The sequence below is a fragment of the Sarcophilus harrisii genome, chromosome 3, assembly GCF_902635505.1.
Source record: "Sarcophilus harrisii chromosome 3, mSarHar1.11, whole genome shotgun sequence".
NCBI classification, from domain to species: domain Eukaryota; kingdom Metazoa; phylum Chordata; class Mammalia; order Dasyuromorphia; family Dasyuridae; genus Sarcophilus; species Sarcophilus harrisii.
Window position 1 is genome coordinate 573,246,492 of NC_045428.1, and position 16,981 is coordinate 573,263,472.

Sequence of the window (16,981 nt, forward strand, 5' to 3'; positions counted from 1 at the left end):
GCTGTGGACAAAAGCACATCTGTCGTCACTGAGATGGCCAGAGGGCCCTGGCTCACTCCAGTTGAGTTTTCCGCAGCTTTGCTCTATGTTTCTCATCGATAACGATTAGAAGAGAGGTAGAGAACACCATGACAAAGAATAAAAAAGGAACAACAAATAACAGTTCCACCAAACAATTTCTGTTCTTTGATAATTATTAGCCAAGTAACTCATAAGAAATATTATTTAAGCCTGTGTTTGTCTGTCTCTGTCTCTCTCTCTATGTCTCTGTCTTTCTCCCCTCTTTCCCTCTCCCAGTCAGGGATTTATTAAAATTAAACAGATTAGATGAAGCTCTTGATACTAAAACTGCATCGGCAAGACTTGCGGTGGGAAGTGCCGAGCAAACACCAGAGACATTTGTCTCCAAATTGCTCTAAATACCTTCTGCAAATGAAATTCTAACCCAGCTGCGTTTGAGAGAAAATGAGGAATAACTGGTCACTGTCAGTGGAAGAGCAGCTCAGGCAGTTATAATATTGCACAATATACTGGGGCTAAGGATCTCTCAGCAACAATAGATTTTGTATCAGGTTACCGTGGGTAATCAGCACGGCTTTTAGGCTCAGCTTTCCCCTGCTTCATTGCTTTGATGATAGAGCTGAAATCCCCAAGCTTTTATGATTAATTACTCCCCATAGGTCCACAGATTTCAAGGAAAAACTCTTGTATGGCACGATGCTCACACAGTGGAGTGCACGGCCAACGAGCTCCAGATTTTCATCATCTCCTCCTGGTGCAGAGTGCCCACGACGCAGACAGCATGTGGACGCCACCCCTCAGGCCTCCGCCACTCCAGAGGGGCCTGGCGAGGCAGCACGACCGCCTCCTTGTAGCTGCCGCCCCAGTGTCGCCAGCGCCCCACACACCAGTGAGGCCTCTGCTCCCAGGAGCTTCCTGTGGAGGCTGGCCCAGGACAAACTCAGAACTTTGCTTGCACCAAGGGAAGAAGCAAGCTTCATGTGGGCACCATGAGAGAGTGCCTGGCACATGGCACACGGCAATTTTACCTTCTCTTCAAGACATTCCAAGGAAGCTTTCTGGGTACAGACTGCTATTACAAATACCAAAGAGGAAATAATTTTGCTTTTTCTTTCTTTGGAGTGGGGGAGGGAAGCTGAGGAAGCTTGCCCCAAAGCTAATTTTTTAGATTATAGGAAACTGTCCTATCACCAAATGATCAAAAGATAGAAACAAGCAGTTTTGAAAGAAACCCAAGTTATCAAGAATTGTAGGGAAAAAATGCTTCAAATTACTAATAAATAAGGTAAACACAAATTAAAATAGTTCTGATGATTCACCTTACACCCATCTGACTGGCAAAGTTAACCAAAAAAGAGAAATGAGAAATGTTGGAGGAGCTGTGGGGAAAAGGCCCATTAATGCACTGGTAGGGGAGCTTTGAACTGGTCCAAGTCATTCTAGAAAGCAATTTGGAACTCTACCCCCAAAAGTCACTACACTGTGCCTCTATGTGATAACCCAGTGATAACATAACTAGGTCTAAAACCCAAAAAGGTCAGAGAAAGAGAAAGAGGACCCTTGTGCCCAAAAATATTTACAACATCTCCTTTTGCAGAGGCAAGCAACCCTGGAAACTAAAGGGGGTAGTCATCAATTGAAAAATGGTCAAACAAATTATGTATGTGAATGTAATGGAATATTCTTATGCTGTGAAAAATGACAAAAGGAATGGATTCAGAGAAATCTGGGAAAACACATATGAAATAAAACATAGTGAAGAAAGAAGAACCAGCAGGACAATTTATACAATATTAACAACATTGTAAAGACAAGTTTGGAAGACTTAAGAACTAGTCATTGCTATAACAATGGAAGTATTCAACCCACTCCTGACTAGAGAGGACAGACTCAGCATAGAGAATGAGACATACATTTCTGAAGGTGGTCATGATGAGAATGTGCTTTACTTAACTATTCATATTTATTATAAAAGTTTTCTTTTTCTTTATTTTTTTTTCCCAATGTGGGGGAAGTGGGTCAATGGGAAAGTCAACTGAGAGAAAAAAGTTCATTTCCCCGCCTCTATTCCCAAAATATCTTCTACAATCCTCTGTTAAGTTACTGATTCCCAACTTTGAGACTTGGCAGGAAAAGGTCAATTTGTTTGGTGTCCCCAATGCAGCCACCACAGATTCTGCTTCAGGCAGTATTGAATTTGTTGGGATTCATTCCACTCCAGTCTACAGAAATACCAGAGCACCAGTAATTTACCATTTCAGCCTGTAAATCAAACTGACCCCAAGTCTGCCCTTACCCTGACCTTGCCAAGCCCCTCAGCCTTTGCATCCCTCTGTCTCTGCTCTTTTCTGAAGCAGGTGACCTCCTAACCCACAGCTGGCCATCCTAAGGCCAGGGTGATTCATAGCTAGAAGAGACCTTATTCGAGGGGGCCTTTGTTTTTTCTTTTGGTCTTTTTTGTCCCTGTGCATTATGTGAACTAGTTCTCATTGGATGATCTTTCTGTTTCACAGAAAGGAAGAAACCTGCGTCCTCAATCTGGTGGGAAATGAGATGAGTGCAGAAATATGTCCTTTGAGCACATGACACCTGTTAGGAACAGCATGCTTTCTCCCCAAACCTGCCCCCATTCTTATTTTTTTGGTAGACAATTCAGAATAATAAAGGTAATTATGTACCTTTCTTCTTAAGAAATGCCCTTCGGGTTGAAAGTGGGCTTTGGCGGACCCGGGAATTCTGTAGGAACTTGACTGCAGTGGCAATCTGGTTGGGAAGATAAAAACACAGAACAGAAAAAAATGTCAGGAGTCTGAATTTTAAGATTAAAAAACCAGGTCTGTGAAAACAAAGTCTATATATTAATGAAATTCAAGAGTAAAATGGCTACCTGTCAAACATCTTCCACAAGAAAAAATTATCTTAAAAAACAGGATATAGTTTTTCAGCTCAAAAACCTCTAAAAGCACCTTTCCCCAAAAGGTCAACTTGAAATTCTCTTGCGCTTCAGCCCCAGTACGAGCTATCCCTAAGCTACTTATTTAACTTTCTTCCTGCAAAATATCCCCTTCATGTTAGAACATCCCTTCCCAGTACAAAGTGGCTGGCCCACAGGAGGCACTTTAAAAATGCTTGTTGAATTGAACAATCTTTCCCAATGGGCCCCAAAACACTCCTCCCGCTGCCCTGGCTGGGCCTGTCTCCTAGGTGACCCATAAAAGCATCACGATCAACCCAGCCCCTGTGTGCCTGGCCCCTCTATTCTTCCCCCACTTCGCTAAATTCTACTCATTCTTCAAATCTCAACTCCAGTTACAGAACCATACGGCTGGAAGTCACAGACTACACTGCACTATTGTGGGTATTTCTTGTCCCCTCCAACTAGACTGCCACCCTCTAAAGACAGAGGAAAGAATGCCCTGTTTTATTATATTCCTCTGCTGCCCCTACAATGAGCATGCGGTAAACACTAACTGAATCCAATTCCCCAAACATTTCTTCAGCAGCTATTCTGCCTAAGGCTCTGATCCAAAAGGAACAAACTTCAGAACCATTAAATTGCCTGGAGAGATCGATCATCTAGTCTGGTAGGACTCAAAACTTTCTGGGCTCAGGACTCTTTTATAGTCTTAAAAATTGTCAAGCTACTCCCCACCCAACCAGCTTTGCTTAGATGAGGTATTTTTATCAGTTTGCTGCGTTAAAAATGTAAATTATCTTGTGTAACTGTGAAAACAGTTTTGACTTCATGGACTGCCAAAAGGGTCTTCGGGACTCCAGGGGATGCCCTGAACACAAAGGGAAGAACCATGAGCTGGCCCAGTACCCTCATTTTACAGATGATCAAATGGAAACACAGATAAAAGAGGAGGGACTTGCAGATACTCCCCCTCTCATCCCCTTTTTCTTTTCTCCCCGCACTGCACTCAGTTAAGTGCTGGTCTGTGTTGCATCTAATCCTCCGACTACAGCAGGAGCAGTTTGTCAGCTCCTGAAGATCAGGCCAGGTCTTATACACCTTCTGTATCTCATTCCCAACCAAAAATCTAAGAGGCTGATCTGATATTCCTGGGCAGCTAAAAATCCAGAAGTATAGAAGCATGTGCACCAGACCACCGTTCTGAGGCAGACCTCCACTGTTTTCTGTGGCTCAAGAGGGGTCTGAGCACCAAAGAGCTCCGAGGAGAGCATGGGGAGTCTGGGGCTGGAGGAAGGAATGGTTAACAAGTGCTCTTGCCACCCACATCACCATAGGAACAATATTTGACACAGTCTTCAAGTCTTCTGGCTCACAGACCAAATGGGATGACAAGAAAGTCTCGACACTGAGACATCTTACAAGAAACAGGGAAGCCCAGCCAGCCCCTGGAGAAAAGCAGCCATTTCATGTTGACCACTGGAACGACATCTCACTCAAGCCAGGAGAATCATCTAATCTCCTGGTCCAGGTGAGGACATCCTCCATAGAAGCACCATGTTCACTGACTGCTTAAGGATAACTGTCCAATGGAGAAAACAGGAGAAAGTTGGTGCTTATTTTCCAGGCAGGAAAACTGAGACAGCTGGTAGTGGCAGGGATGGTCTCCTTTCTTTCCTTCTCTTATTATGCAAATTCAATGCAGGTTCCAGATAACCCAGAAAAAGCTACTCCATAATCTGCAAGTCTTCAGATTAACCAAGAGGTACCCTTTCAAAGAGAAACTGGGGCTCTCCATGTTGGTCAAATGGTGTTCCTCACCAACCACACACATCGATATCACTTGACATGCTATTTCTCAGGATCCAGGCTCAGCTCCAAGGAGCTGGTAGCTAACTGCCTGGGGCCATAAGCTTTTTCCAGAAAGCCACTATCATAATAATAATAAAAGCTAAAAGTTCATGCTTATGTAGAGCTTAAAGTTTGCAAAGTGCTTTAAATCTATTATCTCATTGGATCCTCCCAATTGCCCAGTGAAATAGATGCTATTATCCCCAATCAACAGATGAGGAAATGAAGGCTCATTGAGCTAAATACTAAGAGAGTCCTAAGGATCATATGTGGAGATGGAAATTGTTGGAGCAGCAGCAATATAGTAGAAACAGCATTAGGTGGACAGTCAGGGGACCAGGGTTTGAATGCCTACTCTGACACTTACAACTCAGATGATCTTAACCAGGCAATTGATCGATTAATCAAGTAACCAACCTTAATTAAATGACTGCTACACGCCAGGCTCTATGCTAAGTCCTCACTGGTACAAAAAGAGGCAGAGAGAGTGCTTGCCCTCAAGGAGATTACAGTCTAATAGGGAAGACAACATGCAAACAAAGCAAGGACACAGAGGAAATCATTACAGAGGAAGAGCCAACTGGATGGGGTGTAGAGGACAGAGAGCTAGGTCTGGAATCAGGAAGTTTAAATCCAGCCTCAAACAATTAAAGGCGAGGCACTTTGCCTCAGTTTTCTCAACTATAAAATGGAGAGAATAATGACAACCACCTTCCAGGATCATTGTGAGGGTCAAATGAGATAATATTTGTAAGGTACTTGGTACACAGCAGGGACTATATAAATGCTAACTAACTAACTAGTAAGAGTAACAACAGCAGTGGTAGTAAGAGGAGCTGGGAAAGCTTCCAGTAAATGAGGGATTTTAGGTAGGACAACAGAAGCTGGGGAGGAGGTAGAGGGTTCCAGGCATGGGGATAGCCAGAAACAATGCCTGAGGCAGAGAGACAGAGGATCTTGTTCATGAAACAGCCAAGAGGACAGTGTCTCTTCATTCTCACCTGCCCCTTTCAGTCCTATATCCCATGATCTCTATGATCTTACCCAGCCTCATTTTATTGCTTCCCCTACAACCTACTCCTCTCCCTAATCTCCCCTTCCTCTCAGCAGAGGATCTGGCCTCCTACCTCATTTAAAAAATAGGCCCTCTGGGATGAGCTCCCTCTTCTCCCTGATTACACCTCCAAATTCCTCTAAAATGAGTTCCCTCCCCTCCCATGAAGGCAATTATCCCATCCCTGCAGATGGCTCACAGATCTATGTATCCATCAATCAGTGTCTCTCTGGGGCTCCAGTCATCATCATCATCATCATCATCATCATCATCGTCACCATCACTACTACTCCCACCACCATTGATGAAAATTTAGTCAAAAATTACTTTGTGCCATTTAATGTGCTTAGTACTCAGGTTCAACAACTACTTCCTGGATACCTCCACCAAGGAAATCCTGTGGGCACATCAAGTCTAAAATGTCCAAAAAGACTTCTCTCTCTTGCCCATGAGCTCTGTCTCTGCTCCAACCTTCCCCAGCTCAGATGAGGGCATGACCGTCCTTCCATGAACCCGGGTCCTTCCCGACGTTCCCCCTCCCTCATGCCTCTCCTCTATAGTCATCCAGTCGCCATGCTCTGTTAATTTTACGTCCACAACCTCCAGAATTGTTCCCCTTCGTACCACCCAAGCTGCTGCCACTTTCCCCCCAGCTCTCGGCCCCTTAAGCTTATTCTGAAGCGATCTCTCATGGCCTCTGTGCTCCCCGGTCCAGCTCTCTACTTTGAACAGCTGTCAGATCTCCCTCATGGAGCTGTCCCCAAAAAGCTTTGCTAGGACACAAACTCCTCACCTTGACCCACACAGCCCTGCACACCCTCCCCATGTTCCAAACTGGGCTCTTGGTCCCACACCATGGGGCCTGTCAGATCATGGGAGGGAAGTGAGCTCTCCTCTGCCCTCTGCCTCTCAGACTCACTCGCTTTTTACAAGACTCTAATGGGGTCCTGCCTCTTACATAAAGCAGGCAGGGACACCCACATAGTTTACAGAGCCAGAATTGGAAATCTCCATTTTCAGCAGCATGGCTGCCCCATTTGGTGCTTCAATCACTGCCACCTGGAGCACACCAGAGCATAAATCAGACACCGTGAGGGGACACCAACCATGTCTCTGGGGCTGAACCCTCTCCTCAGCTTCCTCACATACTGGTGCCCACACACCAAAAGCCTGACCTGTCATTTGTGTTAAAAAGGAAAGTAAGCCATTGCCTGCTCTTCCAAGGAGGACGGGTGTGGCCAAGGAAAGCACTGGACACATATCCATAATGATCAAAACACAGCATGGATGGGAAAGGGAGGAGTTCCCATCTCCCCCAGAGAGAGATGGCAGGCTGGGTACCATGCTGCACACTCTGTGTCCTGTTCTCTGCAGGGGTACCAGAGGGTGCACAGGAAATGAGAACAGCGAGGTCTTCAACAGTGCACACTAATGGTACCATCCTATTGTTAACCTAGAGAGTCAGAAACCTTTCCCTTATCCCTCCAAAATTTTCCAGGGCAGAGTATGGAAACACAAAATCCCACCACTAAAATGAATGTGTTTCACCTTGTTTTTGAATACAGTCCTGCGTCGATGCATTTCTGGTCAGAGAGCAAAGTTTTGATGGCTTTAATGGTGCACTCAATGCAGGGCTTGGCGCATTCCATCAATTTTTTTTTTAAAAATTGCATCTCTTATTTCTTTAAATACATTAATCAGGCTAGTGTAGGCAAAACGGATCCATCGGACAATGCAATAAACATGAATTATCATCTATCCAACACGCATAATGGCTTAAAAATACATAATAGCAGGTGTAGTTTAAATGATTAGTTATTACACCTGCGGTGGGTCTGATTCAATTGGGAAAAATCATCTTTAATAGGTTAAAAGGTTTAGATCACCATGCTTTCCTTAAAGTGGCTGTAGAGAGGGGATGATGGAGTGCTCTGTCATTAGTAATTCATTTAAGAAAAACATGGGGGATATAGCAAAGAACAGCATAAACGAGCGAATCCAATTTAAACATCAGGTAAAGTAGAAAACACCTTTTAAAAAAGCAAGATAAATGAATTTGGAAGAGGGATGAAATTGACGTATTTATTTTAACGGGAATTTGACAAAGTCCCGGCACACTTCAAACTTGTAAAAATATGAACAATTTTTTTTAAAGTTTCCATCCGCTAATTTCAAGCCATATAAAATAATTCAGTCAAACACCTGCATAAAGTGTGTTTGGGGCTGGTTTATGCCCCTCTTGATCTCTGTTGGAAAATGCAGGCGACAGGCAAATCACATATTTAACAGCATCGATACCACTGTGCCAGATGCAAAAATATAAAGCACCCAAACTAATAGCCTCCTTGTAATGTGCTGAATAAGAAAGATGCCCAAAGAAGCACTACATCTAAGTGTGAACAGAAGAAAACCTCTCTCTTCCTTTCACTAATTGTTTCTTTAGCTACTCTTTACCCTTTCCTCCTCTCCCTCCCTTCAAGAAGCTAGGAGCATAATAAAAAAGGGCTTGGCAGATCAAGAATTTGATAAGCCCTGTGATTCATACACAGATGTTAACAGATTTTCCAAAAATCTTTATCCATAATGCAAAGACTTTAATGGCCCAAATTACTGAAGAGCTCTCAGGCAACTTTCTTCGTTTACTTTTGCAGCTGGACACTTTTCATTAACTCCAGGAGACCCTGACCCTCTTCCCTCTGCAATGTACACAGACACATTCTCATTCTCCCTCTCCCTCTCATGCTTTTGTTGGATTAAGTGATAGGGTTCTTGTAGCCTGTCCTATGGTATCAATTGATTTTCTAATTAGAAGATGAATTTAACTGTTGGTGGGTTTTAGTTGTGCCCAAAGTACATAAATTTAGTCCAAATCTTCTGCCTTCATGTCAAAGATATAAAAGGTAGACAGAAACCTGATTACATGTTATGGGAGTGCAGCAACCAGGGAGATTCTGGTGTGAAGTGCTTGGTGCTGCTATGCCTAAGACTCTCACTGAGAGTTAATGATAAATAGGAAATTGGTTTTTCTTGGCATTTTATTTACCCTAGAAGCATTCTTAGGGAATACTTAGGGAATAGTCACAAAGCCTAAAAATTCTGGGCAGGAAAAAAACCTAGAAGAAAAGAGAGAACAAGCTTCTATTCTCTCCACCCCTCTCACTCTACCTACGCGCACACACACACACCCCTAAACTAACCCCACAACCTGAAAGTAATGAGGTCACTGGAGCTAGTCTTCCTCCTCTGAAAGTACAAAGTAGACATCATAGTCAAAGAGGAAGAAGACAATTTTTTTCTGCACGAACTTATAGCACCATCTGTCACACTACAGTGAATGGCAGCAACTTAGAGGAAGGAACTTTAAGATGAACTTATCTCTGGCCCTCGGACCAGCTGCCAAATGATGTGAGATCTGTGTCTCCAAGACCAGGACGCATCTCACAGCAGGATCTGTACAAATCAACAAGCTCTACCAACCGCAGAAGTCATCTTAACCTGAATTGTGTACTGTGTTCGGACAGGGAAACAAATACCCTTTGGCAAGAGGTGGAATCCTGGAGGGCCTGCGGGAAGGAGTCATTTCTTAGGTGTGATTCTCTTGCAAGCTTCCATTTATTGGGAATGTAGCTGATGCTTTTTACAAGGGGAAAGGACAAGCGATGACAACCTAAAACCTCAGGTTAGAGAGGGAGCCTCTTTCCGCTATACCTGACAAGCAAACCACTGATACATTGTCATCAGTGACACATCTGTGGAAAGCCCCCAGTTCCATAATTCTGCATGCTCCCCACTCCACCTACACACACACACACACACACACACACACACACACACACACACACGGCTCCTAAAACATGAAAATTCACTGAGTATTATTTTTAATCCTTAAAAATTTGTGACAATAAGCATTCAAGGTCAAGTCCTTTTCTAACAACAGAGACTTGAAGGCTGGAGAGCAAAAGGATAACCATTACCCCCAGACCAAAGCCATCCTCCCTGCTCTGTCTGTCCTGTTCAGGGGGCCCAAGAAGGTTCCAGCCTTCCTTTTCTACGGCAGACACTGTACTCAGAATGCTGCTAACGAGCGTCAGGCTGATGCTAACTCGCATTATAACAAGGGCTGGTTTAAAAAGCTGGCATTGCGGAGAATGTGAAAACCCCCTTCGAACCGAAATGCTGCGTTTTCCTAAGAAATCGGTGCTCTGTCAGGAGTTCCTTGACAAATATGGTCATCGGTGGCATGAGGAAATAGTAGCAAAGCAGCTGTTAATCAGAGAAACACATCGGAGAACGCTGATGCTAGCACTCGTGGAAAAATGCAAGGGGCTAATTAGGAAGCTATATATCTCACTAAAGAGGCTGGGCTCCCTGAGATTCCAGGCAGAGCTCTCTTGGATTCGGGGTTCTGGGACACCTCACCCTGACTTCTGTGCCCAGGATCTTTCCCAGTTTGAGATCCCCTGGCTTAGTCTGAGTTTTCCACATAGAATTCAATGCTGCTATCTCACAAGCTTTCCTAGGTACTCTTATTCTCAATTTTAAAAGCTCAGTTCTAACTAGAGGACAGGCTGGGTAGGGAAGGAAAACGACGCAACACTGGAAGTGTTGTACAAATTCCTTCTAAAGACGAAGGATCGCAAATAAAAGAAAAACACTAGATGAAAAGGAAAGACCATTAAAAATTGTGGAATAATAATCCACCATTTCTGTGAGGAGGGAAAATGTGACTGTCAAACTAGGTTAGACTATGTCCCCCCAAAAATTAGGAAGGAGAAGGTGAAGGAGAAGGGAACAGCTAGGAGTGAGGAGGACTCGGGTCCAGGGGAAGCTGGGGGACGAGCCCGAAGACGGCTTTCCACGGCAGATACCAAGATTCTGAGAGTCAGGTAAGAGCCTGGAAAGTTAATATGCATTGGAAGGCTGGGTCAGCCAAAATTCAATATGCTCCTGTGCAAGGACAAGGAGGGATGCCCAGTGGGCATGGGTGGTGGGGCAGGGGGGAGTTCCCACCAACACTCGGGCTCTCTGCAGAGCTGCTGGAACGGCATGGGGGGGATAACCTTGGGGTGGCCGGGGACACCAGTGAGGGCCAAGCGCGGAGCCAGCCCGCCCCCTAGCTGGGGCTAGGGGGAGATGCAGGCCAGAGGAGGCCCACTCTCCCCAACTCAACAGCCCAAATTAAGTGTTTTCACTCAGTGAAAATGAAATGTTTTGCAAGATGAAACAGAATGAAAATTGAGGTTTTAGGTAATTACTAGTTGGCATTTACATATCACAGGCTGGTTCAACACCTATTCATTTTCCTCTTTTATTTTCAATTTTTTAAAATTGCTCATTAAAAAATGAACAGATGACAGTGACAGGATTTTTTTTTTACTCTTTCCCCTTTTCTGAGGGCTACAAAATCGAGAGATACTTTTAGCACAGTTAGCTACAATTATCCCCCCCACACAAAAAGTCTGTTTCATTTACAGTCAGAAGGGGAAGGGGGAGGCCAGAGGGGAGGCTGAGAGGAGTGAGGGGGGAGGGCAGCGGAGGCTCTGTGTGCCTAGGCCAGAGGTGTTTGTCTCAAATCCACCCCCATCCCCCCAGCATCCAGGCAACAGGGAGTTAAAGGAAGGAGTCTCCCATCCAGCCTGGAATTTCCTGGGTTTTTTCACTGTGCCCTTCCCATTGTTGATTTGGGCCCCAACCTGGCATTAATTAAGCTTAGAGGAGCGGGCTTCATTTCCTTTGTTTCAGTTTGCTCCATTTGTGCTTGGCTTCTTTCGCAGGCAGGCAGGCAAAGCTCTGGAGCTTGAAAGAGTGTACACGGGTTGACATGATAGAACACAACATATTTTCAGGTCTATTGTGCAAATCTGTATTTAGGGAATTCTAAAGCATGCATTATTGACCCTGGTCTCTCTTAAAACACATTGATATATGCAGTAAAAGCCCTTATGAAAAGTATCAACTTCACATGCGCAGAAGCTTCCCTTTCAATGTGAAATATCTCTGTCATTTTAATTTGTTTTCACCCGGCTTAAACTATATTGCAGAGACTTCTTTAGAAAATGTTGTGACTGAGGGGTTTTCTTTGATGGGGTGGTTGTGAAGCCAGAAAGGGGCAAGTAAAAGCAGTGGAGGTGCCTCCTCTCTGGGGGAAGCTGAGAACCATTTGGGAATGGATCTGTTGTTGGGAGCCCATTTCCAGCCCAAAGTGAATTTTTATGGGTGAGCCAGAAACCCCCAAAAACTGTAGTTTTTCCACAATCTGCTGACAGCTCCTCTAACTGTAGCTCAGCTACCAGATGCTCTTCTTCTCTCCCTCCCGCCTCCCAGACGTGCTGCTCTGAACAAACTGGAGACCCCTGCTTCAGGGAGAGAACACAGTGTCTTTGGGGAGGCCATGGAAAAGGCACGGCATCTTTTTTGGTTCATACACACACACGCACACACACACACACACACACACACACACACACGCAAACCAATGTAAATAAATGCCTCTTGTCCCCATGCACTCCTGCCTAAAATTAGACAGCAGCCCACCTAGCATTTCTGACGCCACCAACAAAGAGCAGCACTCGAGCAGGGTAGGAGAGAAAACAAAAAAAGGATGACATTTGCCTTTTCCTTGGCTTTGAAATCCAACTGGTAGCAAATTGTTTGAAGTCCTGTTTACAGAAGAAACTGCAATAACCTCCACACTGAAAAGGGGAAGAAAATGCCAGTCTGCATGGATCACCGTGGCAGTGACCCGAGGGGGGTGGGGAAAACAATCTGGCGGAAGTCTAGGGTGGCTTGGGAGGGGTGGGGATGGGACAAGTAACACAGTTTGGGGGCCAGATCCTGGGAGAGGCTAAGGATGCCGAGGCAAAGCCTTCAATGTCTTGCCTTTAATGCTGCCTTTTTGAAAGGGCACTTTTAGCAGTCTCTACCTTCCAGTTTCCCCAATTTGATCTTTTCTTGAATCCTTCTCATTTCCCTACATTGTAAAAGAGGAAACAGAAAGCATCAAGGTTTGATGCTGTCAAATTAATGAAGGTGTCATGCTGCTGAGCTGAATCACTCCGAAGGAATGCAATGACTCAGTGTCCAAGATGCTCCCTGGGAGAAGTGTGAGATCACAGGGCGACTCAAGACAACAATATACAGGATGCGGCCGCCAGGACCTTCCTAAAGAGCCTCTCCTTGCTTGCTCACACCCCTTTGGTCTCCTACCCTTTCAAGCACTATGCGGTTTTTCTACTTTTTGAAGGTTACTTTGCCTGAACTCCAGTACTTTGCGATGCCCAAAGGATGAAACAGTGCTGCAATTTCCATCTCCTCCTTTGCAAGTACAGGACAGACAGATGAGGGAAGTTCTAGTCATGCACTATTGAGCGGTCAGATGATTAGGAAGGGGACGGGGGAAAGGTTGCAGCATGGATAATGACAACTTCAAGCATTAAGTCTTCACTGGATGTTAGACACTGGATAGATCATCACCAAGAGGGATGTACAAAGCCAGGGGCACTTCACAAAGACTTAGCACCTTCCGCTCAGATGGTGACAAGCCAGGCTACTGAATCCTAAGCAATATTAGCACTGGGGAAGAGAAGGGCGCCTCTGATAAACCCCACATGTTAAGGGGCTGCCCCTTTGGAAAATCACCAAATATTACTTGAATGAATATGCACAAAGTAGAAAGAAAGCTTAACAAACCACAGAGGAGTTTCCCCAAACCTGGCTCGTGAACTTCCTACCACCCTCTTCTAGAATCTTGACTAAGAATAGGGAAGACCCTTGGAGATCACCTAGCCCAAACCTTTCATTTTATAGAGAAAGAAAACCAGGGTCTAGAAAAGGTGACAGAGGAACACAGATCTGGAGTCAGAAAGCACTTTAGAGAGCTTCTAGTCCAATAAACTTAATAATGTACAAATAAAGCAGTGACACCTGGGAAAGTGGAGGGGCTTGCCCAACGTCAAGTTACAGGGAATGAGTGGAAGGAGCTGAATTCAGTTCCATGTTGCAGAGTGCCATGGATTTAAAGGAAGGGCTGGCTGCCTCCACAACCTCACTCCGCCCCTCTGACTGGAACAGCATACAAACTGCCTAGGGCATGAGATGAGAGGGAGGTGAAGGTACTATTGAAGTCTAGGTGGTAGCCATTGGTGAATCTCTTCTGGGTTCATGGTTCAAAGGCCACCAGCTGGCAGTGCCATCGACATCATTGGGCACTTCTTGGGTTAGATTCACTCAGGCCAGGTATCTATAGAAAGGACATCAGGTGGAGAATCTTTCACCAGTCTCTCCCTAAGGGTCATAAATGTGCCTTTCACTGACAAGCCCTGCAACTAATAAATACTCATCCACTTTTAAAAAATAAATAATTAAGTGAATGCTTCTTCTGGGCCCCAAATGTCTGTCCAGTCTACATTAGTCATGTGCCATCTTCCTCCCCAAGAATGAAGTACTGAAAATAATAATCTCTATATTATTCAGCTAATATACCTTTGCTGATTTCTTCTAACAGCCACTATGTGTGTGCACATCCATTTCTTCAAATTAAAACAAAAATTTTCAAAATTTCACACAATTAAACAAATCAGCCCTCCTTTAGCATCCTCCTCCTCCTCCACTAAATCAATGATAACCCAATTCCAGTGCCTCCAAATCTTGCCTGAGAAACAGAAAAAGGTTCAACACTTTTTATCTAAAGGATTATGAATCACCACCTTGCTGGGGCTGATGGCTATCTCCGTTCCCCACATCACTCTCTAACTGGGAAACCTTTCTAAAATACAAAATCCCCTAATTTTACAAAAGCTTCCTGAAACTTCTCTCCCCTATCCCCACCCCCATCGTTTTCTACTTATCTTCCTCTCTCTTCCCCTGCCTGTTTAAATACATGGGCAGAGAGTTATTAACTTTTACAGTAAAACCAGATAAAATAATGTTGAAGCAAAAATGCAGTGATGTAAGGGCTGCAGCTAGCACCATTTATCTGTGGAAATCAGATTAGCACTCAAGTGCCAGAGATACCTGGAAAAGTGCTCACAATCAAATCAAAAAAGGATACAAAAACATTAACCTGATGGCTAAAAACTCCACATTTAAACATTTAAAGTAATAAAGGAGCTTTTATTGAGTATTTTTTCTATTTCATTAGGGCTCAAATTGACGAGGACTCCAGGATACATTTCCTAGACTTTTGGTTCTTCAAATCAAATGCTCTCTTGGACTTTTTTTTTTTTTTTTTTTTAACCTAAAAGGAAACGGCATTTCTTGTAAATTTGAACTAAAGGATTAAAGCTTCTCCTACAATATCAATATCAGCCCTGAGTGCAAACACAGCAGCAAATACAAAGCTTTCTAGTCTGTGTGCATTAATTCTGAGCCCACCCCTAAGCCAGCAGAAGTATTTAGATGATCTGACCATCCAGATACACCTCCCTTTTGTGTGAGATCTTCACAAGAAATAAGAATCAAGATAAAACACCCTGCTATTTTCTCAAAGCAACAAAACCTCTCAGATTTCCATAATTACCTCAAGGTTTCCTAAGCACTTTGTGCCCAACAAGCCTGTAAGAGAGTCCAGTGTCCTGTTTTTGAGGTTCAGAGAAAGTAAGGGACTGTGCTTTTCCTCTGAACCTTTGGGGATGTATTGGCTTTTAGGCTGACAAGAACACAAAGGAACCACAATTCGGTTCTCACTGAATGCATTTCAATAGAAATGCTGAATAACTAAGTCAGGAAGGAGTTCCCAATTCAGATCTATGAGGAACTAGTCTGACATCTTCACCTATCTGGGACTCAGCTCTCTGGCTACAAGATCACACAGGACAAAGCTAGCACCCAGGAAAAAGCAGTAAGGATCTAGAGCACCCAACACAGATGTCACTTACTCCATCATACCTAAGTTCATCCCTTTTTTTCAGAGGAGGAACAGCGAGGTCCTCCCTCGGAGCTACCTACTACCACTTTAGACAGAATTCAAATCTGGCAGCATGTAACAGAAAAGACTCTAAACAAGGAATCAGGAGAGAGCTGGATTCAAGTCCAAGTGTTGGGCCCCATCAGCTCTGTCTATTTGCTTCAGGAGATTGCTGGGAGGAGAGCATTCTGTTAGTTAAGCTTAAAGTATCTTCTAAATGTGAGCTACTGGAGACTCAACTTTCCTAACTCAAGTCCATAGCTCTTTGACTGCCATCTCTGTTGAAATAATGTGCTCCAGGCCTCCTTTGGTGATTTTTGAGGAGAGCTTGGTTTACATTATATACAACCACCACCTGAGAACAAGGGAGACCCTGAGGTACCACTTCACGCCTCTGAGATTGGCTAAGATGGCAGGAAAAAATAATGATGAATGTTGGAGGGGGATGTGGGAAAACTGGGATACTGACACATTGTTGGTAGAGTTGTGAACTGATCTAACCATTCTGAAGAACAATTTGGAACTATACCCAAAGAGCTATAAAACCACACATACTAGTTGATCCAACAGTGTCACTACTGGCTCTGTATCCCAAAGAGATCATAAAAAAGGAAAAGGGACCCACATGTGCAAAAATGTTTGTGGCAGCCCTTTTTGTGGTAGCAAGGAACTAGAAACTGAGTGGATGTATGTGTTTAATCTATACTGGATTATTTGATGTTCTGGGAAGGGGAAAGGAGAGAGGGAGAAAAATATGGAACACAAGGTTTTGCAAAAGTAAATGCTGAAAATTATCTTTGCATGTATTTTGAAAAATAAAAAGGTATTATTATAAAACGACAACAACAAGGGAGACCAAGCTATCTTGAAAAAGGACAAGGACATCCTGGATAACCCTTCCACAAGTCCTAGGAACACCCTCATGTTCCAACATAGAACTGATATTGACAATGAGCCATCCCTCCAGAAAGCATAAGTCATGTTCAATCCAAGGAGCTGGATGGCACAGTAAATAGAGCTCTGGACTTAAAATCCAGAAGACTCATCTTCATGAGTTCAAATCCAATCTCAGACATTTACTAGCTGCGTGACTGTAGGCAAGTCACTTCACCCTGTTTGCCTCAGAAAATGGCAAACCACTTCAATATTTTTGCCAAAAAATACCAAATGGGGTCATGAAAGAGTCAGACATGACTGGAAAAAACAAAGAACAAATGTTTAGTCTAGTTGGTTTAAT

At 44.0% G+C, this 16,981-nt stretch overlaps 1 protein-coding gene across 2 annotated transcripts in view; it reads right to left on the reverse strand.

The window, feature by feature from the left end:
- Positions 1-16,981, reverse strand: part of PEX14 (peroxisomal biogenesis factor 14) — a 137,527-nt gene that overhangs the window by 71,048 nt on the left and 49,498 nt on the right. For both annotated transcript variants that reach the window (XM_031962878.1, XM_031962877.1), the window contains exon 3: positions 2,700-2,784. In XM_031962878.1, the coding sequence (XP_031818738.1) occupies positions 2,700-2,784 (85 nt within the window). The remainder of the gene's footprint in view (positions 1-2,699; positions 2,785-16,981) is intronic.